The following is a 17,976-nucleotide window of genomic DNA, read 5'->3' as shown; positions in this document are numbered from 1 at the left end:
CTTCGAACGACAGGATCGGGTTTCAAATCCCATCCGGACCTGTCTCCCCATAGAGAGGACTAACTATCCAACTACGTGGTAACGGCAAGTCTAGTAAGCCATTCGTTGGCCAGCGTAACCTTAGAGGTCGCTAAGCCAAGCAGAAAAAGAAGATTATAAAATTCCTAGTGGTTCTGAATAGCTTCTTGCATTGCTGTAATGTTCTCGTTTTAAAATACCTCATCATTCAAAAAAAAAAAATACCAAAAGTATAAAATAATATCATTGGATGAATAATGGAGTTGTGTTCAGAAATTATAGGAAATAATTTAGCTCTCTATACAGTAGGAAAAAAAAAGTTATTAAAGAATGTAAAACTAAACGAGATAATAAGAAATACTTCTATAATTCTATAGAATATATAGTTATTCCCTCTTAGGTAGTAAAATCTTATCAATACTAACATTACGGTCATTAGTGTTTGGCTTTCGATACGAACTACAGCTAAGCTCCCAAAATTTGAAAATTTCCAGAACATGTTACTCACACTCTCTAATCCAAAATAAAAGAAATACCAGCGCACCCTCTGTAAAGCATCCTGATACCATCTTCGAAAACTGTCCCAGTAATCCAACGACTCGAAAACCAGTATCAACCACGATGCTCACGACTGGCAGCAGTGTGACCCATGTTCAATAAGTTGCATAAATAAATTTAAATCCATACTGCTCCCCCGTTGGCGAACACGCATCCTCCCCTTCCTTCTGTCGTAATCCTCGGTCCATGCGCTCTGCAAAAGCTCCAAAGCTGCAAAATTTCACCCACAAACTGCTAAGTGCTTTCGAGATATCAGTAGCTTGGCGAGCTAATTTATGTGTCATTTATCCCCGTAACGATTGGTTTCTGGTGGACGATTTCACGTCACAATCACAGAAAGGTTGCAACGCTAATGTCTAACTGAGGTTTAACGCTCTGCATAACCGAAACCAAAATAGGGCGTTCGGACGTTTTTTTTTCTCAGTTGACTTCACACCGATCGTTGACCGACGTATCATGTTGCGCTGTACGGAGCGAAGAGGTAACGCCACCGCAACAATCCACCCTCCATTGCACGGCTTAAAATTTCCAACTTTAGCGCGTTCTACGGTAAGAAGAATTTCTCTCCAAGGACCCATATCTCCGCACCGGCGTGGATAGCGGAATTTACAGCGTAACGATGGTGCGCATTATTACGCAGGATTAATGAATGCATTACCATAAATCCACATTTCGTTAGTGGCGCTTCAAGGAGCGGTGTCGGTGGGCTTCAAGCAGAAGAAAGACGTTGGTAAGCAGAAGGCGCTAATGAACTATTGCACAGCAGCAGGGTGTTAGAGTGAAATGTGCGCTTGGTATGGTGCAAATCGATTTGAATATTTTATCTCATGCCAGTTGACATTCGGTGGCCATCTTTGGCACAATTTTATCTAATGATATATTTTATATAAGGAGCTGACAAAACATGAGGCAATCACGGTTTGATAGCAAGATGTACCCAAATGGCGATAATGTATTCTATCTATAGAAAACAAATTAAACGTTTGCTAACTTTTTCAGTCCAATTCTTAAAGCTAACATTAAGCTTGAATACCAATAGTTTTACCTATCTATTTCTCACCTAGTCAAACTGTCATTAACCTCCTACATTCCACGCTTGATAAGAGTAAAATCATCCGGTAGCTAATTTCTCTCCTCCTTGAAACAACCTACATCAATAACGATTCGCACTGCACTTCCGACAGCTCTAAGTACAGATAAATCACTTTTCATCGATCGTTTTCCGACGAGCCCCCGTTCGACTACCTAATCAATAAGCGTCATTGATGGCAACTGGCCACTAACCCTACACGAACTTCTCGCCTAGTTTGTCCAACGCGTTAAACTTCGATGACACCTCATCAGACACTTCCCGATCGAACGATTCACCTGTCAAGTCAAGATCCTCGTGGCCTAGACCGGCCGGCCGACGCTCGCCAACGAAGCGTGCAATAATTTATCCAACGACCTACCATCAATCAATCGGTCGAAAGTCGCGTGGTGAGTTTTCCTGAACCTCCTCTCACCTCTCGTCCTTCTTCGGGACATCCTCGTCCGGAGTAGGATGCAAATAATCTGTTCCTCATTTTTCACTTTCTCCTTTTTGGACTGGCGCCACGCGTCCACGGATGATGGGGTCGATGTCGATTTTTTCTCTCCTGTAATTTTTTGCTACACGTTTTGCCAAGCCTGCATACAACATTCGTGCAAGGAAAAAAGTTGTGCTAATGTACTGACGTACGCCACCCTGGTAATGGTCCCAAATCTATCATCGATTTTGTTTCCTTCGTGGTGCAAAAACCATTCAGTTGTTAGCGTTGAGTGGCACTCGCAAACTAAATTGTTGACCCAGTGGATCCTTTGCTTCATGTTTAATTCGTTCTATGGCGCATTGTTTATGATCACTTATAGCGTCCTGTGACATAACAGAACAAACGTCTGATGCAACAGTCATTCCCATGAGGGCATTGGACATTGTCAATGAAACAATCGAAAGCTTAGTTTACAAGGCACGCAATAGATATTTTAATGTTTTGCAGTGTGATTTTGATTTATTTCTACTTTCGTAGTAGGTTTCCCTCGTATTTTTGAGTCGTATTTAACTTTTTTCCTTTTAATAACTTTTCCAAATTTTGAAGTACAACTTAAACTCATAAGAATAACGCATGGAACAAATATTTCAATTCACAACGGCATTTTCCACTCCAATTTTATTCTTTCCACTTGTGCCCCGAATGACACTCAGTAAAAAGCGTAATCCACCAGGCGCTAGACTGAGCCGCTCGTCGAATACGAGATGCACAATGTGACAACCGTTCACTTCCCGTTCGAAATAAAACATCAGGCACGATTCACTGCCACACACACTTCTGCACCTGCATTTCAAATCAATTATTGTGATTGCAGAAGAATAGTACCGCAATTATAAACCTGTTGTGTGTGCGATTGTGGAGAAGTTTAAGGTGAAGGACTTTAGTCAGGCTCGTAAGCACGACCGTGGGGGTTTAGGGGGTTTAAGAAGTAGAGCAAATGTGCATTCACTTTCTACGATTGAAGCAAATGCATGTGTACGGTCATGTGTTTTCACACACACACACACACACACACACACACACATGTAACTATCTGCCATCGTGTATCGATTGAATGGTGTGTAGCTTTATTAATAATGTACCTTACATACTCTGTGATTGTTCTCCGTTGGTGAACAGATGGAGCATGGCGTTTGTTTGTCTAAAGCCGAATTATATGTATGTGTGCTCTGTGATGGTGTGTGTGGACTCTTTTTTAAGAATGGCAATGCGTGCATATTGCGTTTTCTCATTCATAATTTAACTCATGTTAGCCTTCTTACCAATTAATGTTTTGCAAGAAAGTGTATCAGTAAGGCTATGGTTTGTTCCCAGGATATAGAGCAAATTTAGGGATAGTCGTTACAATAATTAAAATAGTTTCTAGAGGAAACTCGATGATACAAAATGACGTTAATAATAAGGTTACTTATACTGCATGTAAAAAATTGATTTCAATCATCGAGGCGGCCCGGTGGCATAAGTGATAGCGGCGCTGGCCTACAAACAACACCGGGGTTCAAATCCTATCTGGACCGTTCCCCCGTAATGAGGACTCACTATCCTACTACCGAAGAGTATAGTAAGCCATTAAATGGAAAGCGTGACCTAGAATTTCGATAACCCTAAAATAAGAGTCATTTTAAAAAATCTAAAATTGAGTAAATCTTTCAAAGTGACCTAAAATCCGATTCTTCCATGCTGGAAGATCAACCGATGTAAAAATGTTAAGCTTCCATGAGTTAGCAATAGACTTTAAGATTGCATTTAAAGGTTAAAATTAACCGTATAACCAACAAAGGTTTATAAAACGTCTGCCATTATTTACAAACTCATATAGTTTTTAGACTCACTTTATTTCATTAATCAATTCAAGCTTAACGCTTTTTTGCATGGACCACATGAACGAATTTTTGCAGTATTTTCTAGTCTCTAGATCATCCTATGGGAAACATTTAATAAAGGACTAGTAATACAAGCCTATAATTTAATAAAATAGTACGCGATAAAATAGTATTCTTAATTTCCCATGCTTTATTAGGACAATTAAGTTCTATCTGCTAGCAAAGGATTATTTATCAAAATTTAACAAATGAATTGACTTACAACTTCGAACCCACCTTTCTAATGCATGATACCGATACTTTTCAAAGTTCTAAACAGACCACCGCCCAATCGCCTTGCTCAGGTTATTCGCTACGCTATCCTGATGCTGCCACTTATCGATCGTAGTAATCGATATTTCTAGCACGTGTGCAGAGACAGCCAACAATCATGGCAGGCAACCAAGTCGTTAGAAATCCATTCCAGCCATACGAAAAACATATGTTTCGATTATAAGAAGAAGAAAAAAACACAACAACCTTCCCATTAAATTTGGCAAAAGGGATTTAAGCGGCGTACACTCCCTTAGGCCATCTTGGTCTTGCATCGTTAGCGAGTCGCCGGAATGACCCTCCAGACCGCAAAGGTCATTTTCGACGAGCGCCGGTTTGATACTGTGCTCCTACCGTGGCTCTTGTTTATTTTGCTCCCGAGGGGAAATCCCAACAGATAACGGTACAGCGTTGCAAATGCAAACAGCATGTCGTCCCGTCGAGCGTGACTAAGAAGTTCTTGGTCAGCAGAGCAAAATTCAGTGCCAGTTTCGTTCCTCGGCAAGAAATAAATCAAGCTTCTCCTATCAGCTATCATCATATGATGTCGTCACGCTTAAAGTTTTTGATATAGAGAGATGGAGAGCGCACCAATGCTGGACTGAGTTACCTCCATACCTTCATAAACGGAAACTTCCCCTTGAAATTATTTATATAACATTAATTTATGACAATCGACAATTTGTTTTATTCAAAATCTCCCACGGACTGCAACAATCCAAACTACTGCCCCTATTTCGAACACAGGCTTCTATCCTTCCTGTTGGGACGAGGGCACCTTGCTGAGAATCTTGGCCAAATTCTGCTCTCGAACGTTCAAATCCTGCAGCGTAGCGTTTGCATTTTGCAGCGATATATCAGCTTCACCGTTCAGTTTCTTTAGACGAGCATTTTCCTCCAGCAGTTGTGTTTCCTTCTGCTGGTACATATCCCAATCGCGGATGGCATTGCTTTGCTTGCCCTGCTCCTCGATGTACAGCTCCTCGTACCGCTGCACAATGCTTCGCAACAGCTGCAGCAGATCGTGGTCCTCCGTAACACTGATCTGCAACTCGTTGGCCGTCGTTTCAAGCTCGCTCTTCAGCTCATTGTAAGCGTTCTGCACAACCGGCAGTTTCTGTTCTAAGGTTTTCTTCATTTGTATCAGCTGAATCTTAACCTGGTTCCTGCGCGTCTCCTCATCGATCGTTGTCCTGTACTGCTGCTTGATCGCGTCTACCTTCCTCTGTCGGGCATCATTATCCTGTTCGCACTCGGCCCGCTCCTTGTCCGAACCTTGGCCCGAAAACAACGCATGCTCCTTGCGCTTTAGATCGATAAGCCGATCGGCAAACGGAGCCGACAGATGTTCACAACAGTACGGACCCTCGTACAGGTTGGTATCTGTGCAGACTTCCCTATCCCGTCCCGTTGCTTCACGTACGGTCGTGGTCGCAACGCTTTCCAAGTGTTTGTTCTTCTTGAATAACTTTCTCAACGATGCACACTGGAATCCGTTACCGCGCAGATCGAAGCTAGTGACTGACCGTGAAAACACCACATCACTCAACAGGACGAGCTTGTTGTTGCTCAGATTGATCGACTTGGCTGAGGAAACTGCTGTAAACGAAGGCCCCAAATTGGCTAGCTTGTTCGACGATAGGTCAAACTTTTCCAACTGCGAAAACACAACGCCCCGTTGGTTCTTAACGTCGAAAATGAAATTGTACTCCAGGTTGAGATACTTCAGCGTGTCCGACGATTCAGCCAGCTCGCCAAAATCCAGCGTATCGATCTCGTTCAGCTTCAGATCTAGATACTCCACACGGCTACGGCACGCGTCGTCCAGGCTCAACAGCGAGCCGATCTTATTGCTGGCCAGATAGAGTCGTTTGTTTGCCCGACTCTGTCTTGCTCCGTAGCAGATCACGGACGAGATGTTATTGTTTGCGGCGTGCAGCGTTTTTATGGATGGTCCAACGAGCACCTCCGTCACTAAATTGTTGTTCAAATCGATCGTCTCCAATTTAGTGAGCGATCGCAGATCCAACGACTCGTAAAACACGTTCGACGACACATTCAGCAGTTCCAGGTTTGTAAACGGTGCCAAATCATTGGCGCTTATCTTCGACAGCAGATTACCGCTCAAATCCAGCTCCTTCACGTTCCACGCAGACGAACGGATGCTTTCTAAGGCATTCTTTAGCGTGATGTCCGTTATTTTCTCGATCTTGTATTTGCTGCCCTGCTGTTTCACCTGGTGTATTGCTGTGACGACACTGCAACAGTAGCGGTAGAAAGGTTTTTGTCATTCAAGCACTAAATGTGATCAGCAGTGGAACAGAAATAGTCTCTTACCAAACGAGCGCTAGCAAAACTGTGCAAACGCGCAACGACAGCATCTTTCAACGTGTTTCTTCGATCGTATTTAGCTTACAACTAACTGTGAGTGAGGCTGTAATTTTATGCGAGCAGTTTGCCCAGACACTAGGGGATTCCTCCTGATAAGCGGTACCGGCGGGGTCATGTTTCATTTGACACCAGAGGCATCCCTAGAGCTAATGCATAGCGATTCATTCGTTTGTTCCGTTGGGATCATTTTCAACACCATTGGGAACTGTGCCGCTTTATCTATACCAATACTATTCTTATGGAAACATACGTGAAGATAGATCTGATAATGGTACGGCTCAGGGTTGGGATTCCTGGCTTGAAAAAACATACCAGTTATGGACGCCACTGTGGCGTTATTGGAAAAATTTAAATTTGACATTAACATTCCTCATGACCTTGTGGAATCGTGGTTAAGGCGCGGGTCATTCACAAGCCGGGTTCGGTCAAAAATACCTTCTGAATTTTCATGTAAAAATAAGAAATTTTTATTTCTAGTGACCTAGTGAAATCAAAATTGTAGTGAAATTTCAAACTGTCAAAAGATATCTTAATTTCGATTCAAGTTTTTCTCCATTTCCCTGCGACGGTAGCTTTCGTATGCGCCAGGTTCTCAAAAACCAATTTCAAAGCGAGAAAATTACATAAACGCATATGAGATTCTGTAACTTTGACTTTGAAATCCATCGTGGCCCACAGCCTTAACAGTATGAAATAAATTTCTCTTCTTTTGTTGCTTCAAGTGGTGTATCAATCGCTTGTTTTCTAACCAATGTACACATTATCAAATTCCGATGCATTCCTATACTTCACCTTTATTCGCTTCATCACTCACATTTGAAGAAGTTAAAAGAGGAAATTTACCAAACAATTTATCAAAATCGGCCTTTATCAAGCGCCTTCTCCGCCTTTATCAAGCTTAAGGTTTTGTAAATCTTCTTCCTCTAAGCTTAACGAATTTCAAGGTCACGCCGGACATCTAATGGATTACTAGACTTGTTGATATCATGTAGTTGAAGAGTCAGTCCTCACTACGAGGGAACAGTCCGAATGGGATTTGAACTCCAATTCTGTAGGGCGGTGTCGCCTGGCCATGGACCGCCCGTTTTAAATTCTACATATTATTCATGTAGAATATTTTAAGCAATGAGATACTTTTTAATATAATCTCCTATAATTATGAAAATTGATAAAATATAACATTATCCAACGGATAAAAATAGCCTTCTACAGTAAATACATACAACAGTGGAGATAATTAGCATAGCACAGCAAGCAGTTGCATCAATTAAAAACATCACCAGCCTGCGGAATATTAACATGCCAGCGTCTGCACTTACTACCCAACGCAATGTGCAAATATTGTCTTCTACCAACAATAAACTTGTCGCACTCTGTCGTCACTTCAAACAGCACAGAAATGCATTCAAATTTTCAGGCTTGTCAAACACTCGCTCACACTTTATTTACGAGGTTCATTCGGAAACATCTACTTTAAAACAGTAATTAGCGTTGTTTTCTTTTTTGTTCCTTTCCTTCCTACACCGTCATGTTCTGGGGTGATACAGCACATCAAAACCGGTCACGAGCCGGTGACACGCGAAGCATCTGTGGATGCTGCTTCTGCATCACTTACGAGCAAACAGAACCGTATCGAATACCGAACCGCACCACCGTAAACAAAGTGACAAAAATAATACCAAATTCAGGTCAACAAACGTGAACCCACCACCATCGCTGTGTGACATGTTCATGCTGGTGTAAGCATTTTTGAGCTGCAGACCAGCAAACACTAGCAAATCTAGCACTACGCACAACACACACTTGCTAGGCAAACGATCGGTTAATAATTTTATGACCAAACATAACTATTAACGTCAATACGGTTCGGGAGTTTTTCGAACCGTGTGGGGGTCGGGAAACTAAATCCATGCACCGAAACCGAAGCATTTATCAACGAGTGACATACGTAGGGAAAACATTGATGCCCAATAAAATAAACTAAATTTTATTACCAAACAGTGGTGCTGAACCGACACTGTCACTTTCGTAAGTAAATCCAATTATCTAGCGTTCAGTAGATAATATGTGTTTGTATAATCAAATAAAAAACAACTTTTAAAATAACGTACTTTATTCTATGTACACTTTTTTGATTATCGCTTAATGACACCAGATGCCTCACTCTACAAGCCAGATGTGTATTTCCTGTTCAACAATCGAGCGATTGTTCTCACACTGAAACAGCTGTGTAACACATTGCTACGACAGCGCGACACGGAAAAAATACACATGTGTAGAATAAAGTGGCGGATCTTTTTTTGTTCCTTCCAAACGAAACTATCACTGAAGATCGAACATTTTTTATCAACTTCAACATCTTGTCATTCGTTACGTAAAATGAATCGTTCGGTCGATTACCCGTCTCGGGTTAATCAACCGGAGAAGTTTTGCACAGCACAAAAAAAGTAATGCCTGTTCGAATGAAACACGTTTAATAGTTTCCCATTTTACAATCAACCATAAAGTTTGACAGCTAAGCGTTCAAGATAGCTGCTCGTACAGAGGGGAAAAAACTGTTTATCACTGCGCGTTGCACAAAAATAGCACTACCGAATCGCTTTGTAATAAATAGGAATGAAAAAAAAAACTACACAAACAGACACAAAAACACACTCATTCCTTTCCTGAACACTAATTAACACCAGCCAATTTCTCGTTAATACGCAAACTGAGCGTTGATAAACATTTGCTACGCGAGCTCCAAACAAAGCCCCCGATCTGTAGGCAATCCGCACACCACAAGCACGAAAATGTGCGAAACAGTCGACCGTGATAGCTGCTAATCATAACCCAGAAATCGAAATTAAGCTTTAACTTTTAGAAACAAATCCATTTCCATCCTTCATCCGTATGGAACTGCATTCTGTGTTTGCACTTTTCACTCGAACTTCGACCGCGCCACACATACACATCTAGGTCAGCTGTGCACACTTTGTACTTAACATGCATTGTCTGGTGCAGCCAGCAGACAGTTTCATTTCTTTTCTGTTGCGTCCGTTACTACAGTCCGCTTGGCGAGAAGTCGTTCGTTCCCTCCAGCGTTACATAAAATTGCAAACCTGCTGCATGTTGTTGAAAGCGAGCACAAATTTCCATGCACTTTTCTAATCGACTACGGGCAAATGTTTCTGTTTCTTTGAGCTGATGTTTACAGAATGACTCCCGTTTCCGTTTTATTTCGGCTTTCATCGGGCTACCCCCATTTTGCTACCCAGCGTCGGTTGGGGAATCGGTTTCATTTAAATGTTTGCTGAAATATGACATCGTCTGTTAGCGGTTGCTTTTTTTTTTCATTAGCATTCTTAGCATTAAATTGTTTCTTGATAAAGTAGTAAACACAGTCACGAAACGGGCGTATAACAAAACCACACGTATATTGTATTCGATAGCAATTTCTTCAGCGAAGACGGATGGGTGCGTAGGGCGGGAACCTGATCGCGAATGCCATTACCAGCTGAGCTAACAAAACACGCCACAACCCGTTTCGCAACTGCAAGCGAAATTGGTTGCTCGAAGTTGAAGGTTAGCAGGCCGGTATGAACTCGGCCGCCGGTGGAAGAAAACTACTCATCTAGCCAGCTGTCGATTGTGCTGACGATCAAGTTCAGGCAAGTGTAACCAAACTGGATACGTAAGATGTGTGCAGTGGTTCTGTGGGTTTTCTCTCTCTCCCTTCATATACGTATCATCATTCATTGTCTTTTCTTCTTTTCGATAAACATTGTTCGATACCCGGTTCAGCAATACTTGTTCTTCATTCTTGTGTCCCTCCAGACAGGGTTGCTAATTACTAGCTCCGAACCTGTTTGCTTCAGACAGAACGGAGAAGCAGACAGCGAGACTGACTCGTACTACCCACCCGCCAACCTTTATTCGTTGCTATATTGAATTGATTCGTCAGCGTCATTATTTGCAGCAACGAGGTTGAGCAGCAGTTTATTGTGCATTATGCAAGATGATTGTGCTTGCGTCTGGTGGTGTGGAGCTATATCACTCGTACGCAAGAAAGCACAACACCCTCTAGTGGGTCAATCCTCACTGATTCATCTGTCACGACCGAAAAATAAATAAATACGATGACACACACTCGTCCCACCGTCACAAAGCCGCACGCAACTCACTAACACTTGCTTGTACGGGTATCAATAACACGCTTAAAACCTGTACATACTAAGGGACAGCACTTACGTTTTCTTTCTCTTTGTGCGAGTTTGCCTTACACAGTGACGATCGTACAGTGACACACGAAGCAGCTACGATCAGGTGTGGCACGATGCGCAGCAAAATGAAGGCTTCCTTTGGATGTACCAGAATCCTTCGGCAGACGAAGAACATACACACACCGCTACCCACTCGGATGCTGAACCAAGCCTGGCCTGAGATGAAAGATGGTACGTAACGATCGCGTCAAATCGATTACGGTAGGCAGCAGCGACAGTGGTAATGATCGCAGTGATAGCAGCTTTAGCAGTAGTAATAGCAGAAGTAGTAGCAGTAATAGCAATGATAGTAGGAATGGATCTTTGGCCGAAAATTTTCATTCCCCGCTTTGCCTTCGGCTTGTAACACAAACGCGCATACAAACACACACACAAACACACCCGCCCACTAGGATTCTTCGAAGCTCTTTTCTTTTTAATTTATTTTCTCTTCCTTAAGGACCTCCTTAGCACACACAGACGCACATTCGCTCACACATATATACTCAGCACACACTTAGCGAAGAACGAAGAATGCATACACGTGCACATACACCAAAAACACACACACACACACATACACGCACACGTACGAAGGACGACCGCTGGTAGCAGCAGCAAAACCACCCAGCCGAACAATCACGGTTCGCGCCAAAAGGAGGCGCCCACTATATCCTTGCGTACGAGTGTACGGGATGCACCGGGCTGCATCACAGTGCAGCCGTCGGGTACGCAATGGCGCAAACGGCAGCAGCGGTCACTTGCTAACGCGGGCTCAACACTAGGAACCGATCCTAACACCGCGGCGCGAACACGGACGGCCACATCCGCACGCTTTGAGAGGAAATTTTGAAATGAACGTACGCTGAGTGACGGCCCGCACTGGCACCGCCACTGTGAGCGGGCGCATGCGGCGCACTGTCGACGATTCACCCGAACCGAAAGCCGACTTTTACCTGGATGAACTGGTTCGGTCCGTGAATGGTGTTTGTTTGCATCGTCCTGCTTTTGTTTGCGACCGAGTGTTTACTATTCCGATGCATGGGAGAGCAACGGAAAGTACAAATTTAAAGCATTGCCAAGTATGCCAACGAAAATATAAGCAATAATATTTTGTACCAAAACAACTGATTTTAAGACATTTCAGTTGCTTAAAGATGAATTTACATTTTATGCCTTTTCATCTGATCTGACTCATATTGAGTTCATTTAAACTTTTAAATTGTTCTCTTGCTTTTAACATCCTTTACCAACGACCACCAAATGCTGTATATACATTTATGAACAATGGCATTGGTTTGAACAAAACAAATAGCATAATAACATAAAAAGTATAATAAAATATGTTAAGATAATAATAGAGTAAAAGATATTACGTTGGTTTACGACACCTTAAATAAAGATATTAAAAAATCTATTTTTTTTGTTCATTAATAAGCGATAAAAAATTTAAGGGTTTTTAAGTCTTTAAATCTTTCACTTTTATTTAAATTATAATTGTTCTGTTATTAGGCGTAGGCCGTCCAATACTGCACAAGCCGTCATAATTAAAATAATTTTTAAAAAATTTGGATGTTGGTTTCCTTCATTTGCTTTAAAATAAAACTGATAATGTAAGCAATTAAAAAATATAATATTAAAGAAGAATCTCATTTAAAATACGGAATATGTAAATATGGAAAAAAAAATGTGCGCAGCAAGCACGGAAAGTGCTGACAATACGGCAATCAATATTAATTAAATTTATTTATTTTTATTTTAATAAATTATATTACTACGCCTCACCGCCGTATTGTCACCTCCAATTGTGGTTTAATGAAATTTAAGTAAGTAAAGAAAAGGCTCTAGGTGGAATGTGATTATTTACGGTTTCATGTATTTACCGCTCATCAACAGAAGAACATGTTTTGAGGAACCTAGAAACAATATTGTGTCTTTAGACCTAGCAGCTGTCAAGATTAAACCTATCGTACTACTGCTTCTACACTGATTCAAGCAGCGAAAGTGTTCTGAAGACGCTGAGTTTGCATTTCTCACTTCTCACTATGTTTGTACGAATGAACGATGAATGCAGGGTTGCTTGCCTCATTTTGAAAAGATGATCAGCCTTTAGTGGGTTGCTTCTGGTTCATCTTTTAGAATTGTTTGAGTATTTGTTTGAAAATATCCATAGGAAGGATGTCCTAATGTAAAATAAAACGCTTCTTAAAAAAATAAATTCTTTCGTCATAACGATATACCTAGAACAATAATCATGTTTCTCACGCAAAAAGAGTTCATTTACCACGTAGCCAGCGAACGTATCACACGGTTCACTCGTTCACTCCCGTCTAGTTTGTATTTCCTTCGTACTCCAGTACTTGCACGCGGCCTGTAAATCATCGCGTTGGTCGGTCGGCCGTTCTGTTTCCCCTTTTTTGAGATGCACTTTTCCGTCGGCCGGGAAACAAGCATACCGTCACACTGTCTGATTTTGCTCCGTTGCAAACCATTTGCTCTACTAGCGTCTATTTTCTTTCATTCTCAGCTCCACCTGTTTCTCCTCCACGTGCTTTCGCCCCATAGCATTACGTTATGGTCGCCTCTTTATGGTAACCGGCATTCTCTACGGTGCTATTTTTAAAATCAACCATGTGCTACCGGAGGCACCGGTAGGGCAAGCGCGCACACAAACACATACACGTCTAACCGTTTGGGAAAATCGAACTGACCACATGTGACGGCCAGAATGTTTTCCCGAGTGACGTCATTCGCGCGTACCCCGCAGAGAGTGTGAAATACGTTTTAAACCACCTGATATATACTCACACATAAACACGCACACTGAAAACCGACGTGCAGGCGTGCAGGCTAGTGTTTGTACGCCTATGGAATGGTGGAAAGTATTTTACATCCCAAAAAACCAACGAACGCTGACTTTTCGCTTCAAACGTCGGGCTCGTTATTTCGTGGAATGTTTTATGGATGCAGTTTGTTTGGTTACGGGAATGGGGCCTAAGAATGGTACACCATGGTAAAGGTCCAGTCCAACCACCATCCCCGAGCGCTCCAGTAAAGGTCACTCGCTAAACTTGGAACTTCATCAGCTTCTTCGGCAGGCGGCAAGAATGCATTTATGTTTGTTTATTTTTCTTACGCCTTGCTGTTTCGTTCTCGCTCTCTGCAAGCCACTCGTATGCCGATCGGAAAGTTCATGGTTTGTTTTGGAAGCCGGGTAGCAAACGATCGGTACCGAACTTCAAAACCCCCGTACACACCGGTATACCACGGGCATGCAAAACGGGCCATGCATCGTGTAACGACGGACGGTAAAAATAAGCGGGAGTCGTACTACAGATCCTAAATTTGGAAACGGTATTTTTGTCGCAAAGCGAACATTTTCTTTCGCTTTTACTTTCCCTGCATTTGCACGGCGGTACGATCGATGGCAAGGCGGAAAAACATGTGTTCGGTGCCGAGCACGGTACGTGTCCAAATATTTAACGAGAATTATTTTCACTGTGCGTTTAAGGTCGGGCAACAAAGATGGGTAATATTTACAAGTTTATCAAGTAATATTGATAGGTTATAATTGCAAAAGTCATTTACTTTTTTGGTTATATATGAGAAGTTATGGAATTCAAACTTCAAAAACAGGTTCAAAATACATTTGGAAGATTAATATAAGCCTATCGTTTAGAGATGTTTATTTGCCACTTGTAACACAAAGGAAAAATGCTCGATAAATCATCTAATCTCAAGGCTTTCCAGCGTGGCTTAAACTCGCTAGAAAATTACCTCTTCATCTGCAGCAGGTATATTACGGTAAAACGAATTTTAGGCTATTTTGTCAATCGCTAAAAAATAGAGTCCTCAGATTCAACACAATACCGTTCTGCTGTGTCTTTACATATCCAAACGATCTTATCAATTCATGTTCAATCGATTAAAATTACCAGTAACTTAGCGGCAATGACTCCTCGCTGCATTGTCACTTAATAAAGCACTATTTATTCCATAAATAAGTGTACTGAAACCAGGACTAACAACCAAAAATCCTTCCAATTGTTGTGCATTATCAAAAGCATCTTTTCATTAAATTGATTAAAAAAATTGATTTAAACCTAATGTCACTGCAAAATACCCTAACCTAACATTTCCTAGCCTAGCCTAACGAACTTTTAGGGATAAACGTATAAGGATGAGAATAGACGGGAACGAAAGGATATCAAGGAAAGGTGAAAGTCAAAAAGGTGAGACGTGGAGTTAAAGGCTTGCAGCGCACGCAGTAAAGGGTCCTTACTAGAGTCCCCTCTTCTAGTAAGGACCCTTTATAACCCGGGATTGAGGAGGGCAGAGATGGAGCATCAATACAATCTAGCAGGAGGGATATGATAAAGGAAGATTTAGCATTGGAACGGAGGGATTCGAGAAAAACTAATTCAAATGTCCGACTTCTGACCTCAGAACAAGGTAGTGCAGAGACATGTTCCACTAGGATTTACCTGGCAGCAAACCTTAGCAAAGGATATCTGAACCCGTCTGCAGATCAAGGCGATCAATGGCCGAGGATATTTCATTACGGTAGGATCTCTTCTTTTTCTTCTTGGCTCGATAACATCCGGAGAGATCGAGCTCGATGATCATTTGTGAGGAGAGGTTTTAGAAACCGTCCCAGATGACATTTTATTGCCGGTCTGGAATGTAAATAAATCCCTGAGTTTAAGTTTTAGATTCATGTTAAAATCAACTCAATTTCAGATGACCTATTCTTCATGTCTTCATTTTCATATCTTATGGCTTTCGATGATTAATAAATAGCCATCTTTGATTTGTATATGAAAATCCAAGTTTCTCATACATTCGGCCAAGTACTGACCGACATACGAAACATTTTTAAGTTTAACCTCATTTTGAACTTATTAAGAAACTAGACATTTATCTTCTTTTCTATAACATAATCTTGAGTTTCAATTTCAACATCTGTACACTAAATGCACTAAAATCTTAAGATTCATTTCCCAAAAATACCTCCTTATTCTAGGGTTAATTTTAAAAGAATTTTGCATCCCTTGTAAAATATTCAGGGGTGAATATTTTGCTCAAGCCCCTTCCAGACATTATCTGTAATCTACAGCTTCCGAATAAAATTATTGTCTGCAAATATGCAAAACTTCTCAACGGTACACCAAAACATCTCTTCCCAAATTTAAAGGGTAATCCCTATTCACCGTGTGTATTCCCAGCACTTAATCGGCCATTTAGCTCAAGCTAAACAAATTTCAGTCGCGTGATGTGTCGTTTAAATTCCACAAAACAAATCCCTAACCCATTCGAGACGTCGGCTGTTTGCTGAGCAAATTACCGGCGCATCATTCTGTCCACCTCCAAGACAAATACATCCTTTTCTTCGGCTTCGGAGGAGTGTGCGAGATTGCGATGCTCTTTTGCACCGGAATGGAAATCGTGAGCATTACGCACTTATTATCATTACGCTCATAATTAGCTACCACCTTTGCTGGCAGTCTGTTGGATGGCCCATGATCAAACTTAACATCACGACTCCCGCGACAAACGATCGTTCATTAAGGATGCCGAGCGATGGGCGATCCACATCGTTTAAGCGCTTGCTCATGTTTACCCGGTGCAAAATAAATATTGTTCAAGAAATTGTACAACCCCACACACGAGTGTTTGGTTTGGTCCCGGTTTTGTTCACCCCCCTCCTGTTTCCCGTTTCTTCTTTCACTTACCTCTTGATCTCGTCGGAAATCTTCTTGCGCACCTCTTCATTTTCCGTGTAGTGAATTTCGGTCGAATCGAACCGAACGAAGTCAACCTTCGATTTCTTCACGACCGTGGTGTTGCTGCACGGTGCAAGGCTGCCGGGTGTCGGTGAATTGCCACCATCATTGACGCTCTCATCGATGGTGGCCACCGTTGAGGGAAAGTTCTCGCCAGCAACCATACCACTGCTTCCGCCGGGACTGATGGTGCTAACTCTGGTGGTCCGGCGTGACACACGATCCTTGGACGAACGGTGGCGTGTGTCCCGCGCGTTCATCGACGATAGCGAGATGGCCGATGGGGAGGATGGCATCATACCGGCCACTGGTGGTGGAAGCGGCGATGAAGGCATCGAAAGGATACGTAACGATACGTTCTTTCCGCTACCGCCGTTATAGGGTTTTTGCTGGCCGTCCAGATCGGGCGATGCAGCTTCGTTCTCGAACAGGTCCTCCATTGCGGTGCTTCTCATTTGGCTTCGTTATTCAACTCTTGGTAGCTTTTTTGTTTGCTGTGTTAGTTAACGCATGTGACCAGGTTCTAGCATTAAGTTACACTTGGGAGGTTTATATCTTCAGGGTCTACATAACTACGGCATCTTTCATATTCAACAAGTTGCTCCCATAAATTGAAGTGTAGTGATTCAATGAAGATGAACTTTTTAGTTCAACGACGAGTGAACAAGGTTTTGTAGCATTTGTTAGCGTTGGGCCATATTTGCCAAAAGGGATTCAAGCGAGGTACTATAAGATATCACGAAGAATGTTGTCAACTGTAAATAAAAGAGAACAAATAACTATTCAGTACGGACAGTTCAAATCATTTTCAATCTTTCAATTTTCAATTTTTGTTCCTAACAATAATGCATATAAATGTAAATTCTCATTGTGAAAAATTTCTTTAAATTGCTCAGAACGAAAAATTCGGTCTGATATTTTGTGATTGTTCCCTTCAATCAGGCAAAACTGTCTTGTTGATATCCCTATATTGCCAACCCATTATGCATTGCTATCAATTCATTAACATTAGATTTCGCATACATTTGCAAAACTTGTTGTTTTCGCTTATTTACATAGGCTTCAGGATAACCTTGCCTGGAACGAGTTTTCTCTCCCTGGCAAGATTGACGCACTTTACGTCGCTAAACTCAGTAGCAGACAGACGCTGTCAGTTGAACATGTCAACGCTAAATTATGACACATGATCTTATCATTTATCCGTTTGACATGTTAATAGGCATGATCGAGCGCTGCAAACAGCCCGCCGCACCACTGATCAACCGTTATCGCGTGGGAA

At 41.9% G+C, this 17,976-nt stretch overlaps 3 protein-coding genes across 12 annotated transcripts in view; all 3 read right to left on the bottom strand.

Annotated features, from left to right (window-relative positions):
• LOC126563183 (uncharacterized) overlaps nucleotides 1-6,756 on the bottom strand; it is a 385,303-nt gene extending 378,547 nt beyond the window's left edge. The window contains exons 1-2 of the mRNA XM_050219810.1: nucleotides 6,620-6,756; nucleotides 6,325-6,540 (exon numbers count right to left, since the gene is read on the bottom strand). Coding sequence (XP_050075767.1) covers nucleotides 6,325-6,540; nucleotides 6,620-6,663 — 260 coding nt within the window. The 5' untranslated portion in view covers nucleotides 6,664-6,756. The remainder of the gene's footprint in view (nucleotides 1-6,324; nucleotides 6,541-6,619) is intronic.
• Nucleotides 1-17,114, bottom strand: part of LOC126561449 (potassium voltage-gated channel subfamily KQT member 1-like) — a 174,622-nt gene extending 157,508 nt beyond the window's left edge. For 2 of the 6 annotated variants that reach the window (XM_050217599.1, XM_050217598.1), the window contains exon 1: nucleotides 16,647-17,113. In XM_050217599.1, coding sequence (XP_050073556.1) covers nucleotides 16,647-17,032 — 386 coding nt within the window. In that variant the 5' untranslated portion in view covers nucleotides 17,033-17,113. Of the gene's footprint in view, nucleotides 1-10,903; nucleotides 10,948-16,646 lie in introns of those variants that run through there. The other 4 variants (XM_050217597.1, XM_050217600.1, XM_050217602.1 and 1 more) reach the window with 4 other exon arrangements.
• LOC126561502 (2-oxoglutarate dehydrogenase complex component E1) overlaps nucleotides 11,141-17,976 on the bottom strand; it is a 189,470-nt gene continuing 182,634 nt past the window's right edge. For all 5 annotated transcript variants that reach the window (XM_050217687.1, XM_050217688.1, XM_050217690.1 and 2 more), the window contains one exon: nucleotides 11,141-11,150. The gene's annotated coding sequence lies outside the window, so the exon portion shown is untranslated. The remainder of the gene's footprint in view (nucleotides 11,151-17,976) is intronic.

This window comes from Anopheles maculipalpis, chromosome 3RL, assembly GCF_943734695.1.
Source record: "Anopheles maculipalpis chromosome 3RL, idAnoMacuDA_375_x, whole genome shotgun sequence".
In the NCBI taxonomy this organism is placed as follows: Eukaryota; Metazoa; Arthropoda; class Insecta; order Diptera; family Culicidae; genus Anopheles; species Anopheles maculipalpis.
This window is presented reverse-complemented; position numbering and strand designations above follow the sequence as displayed.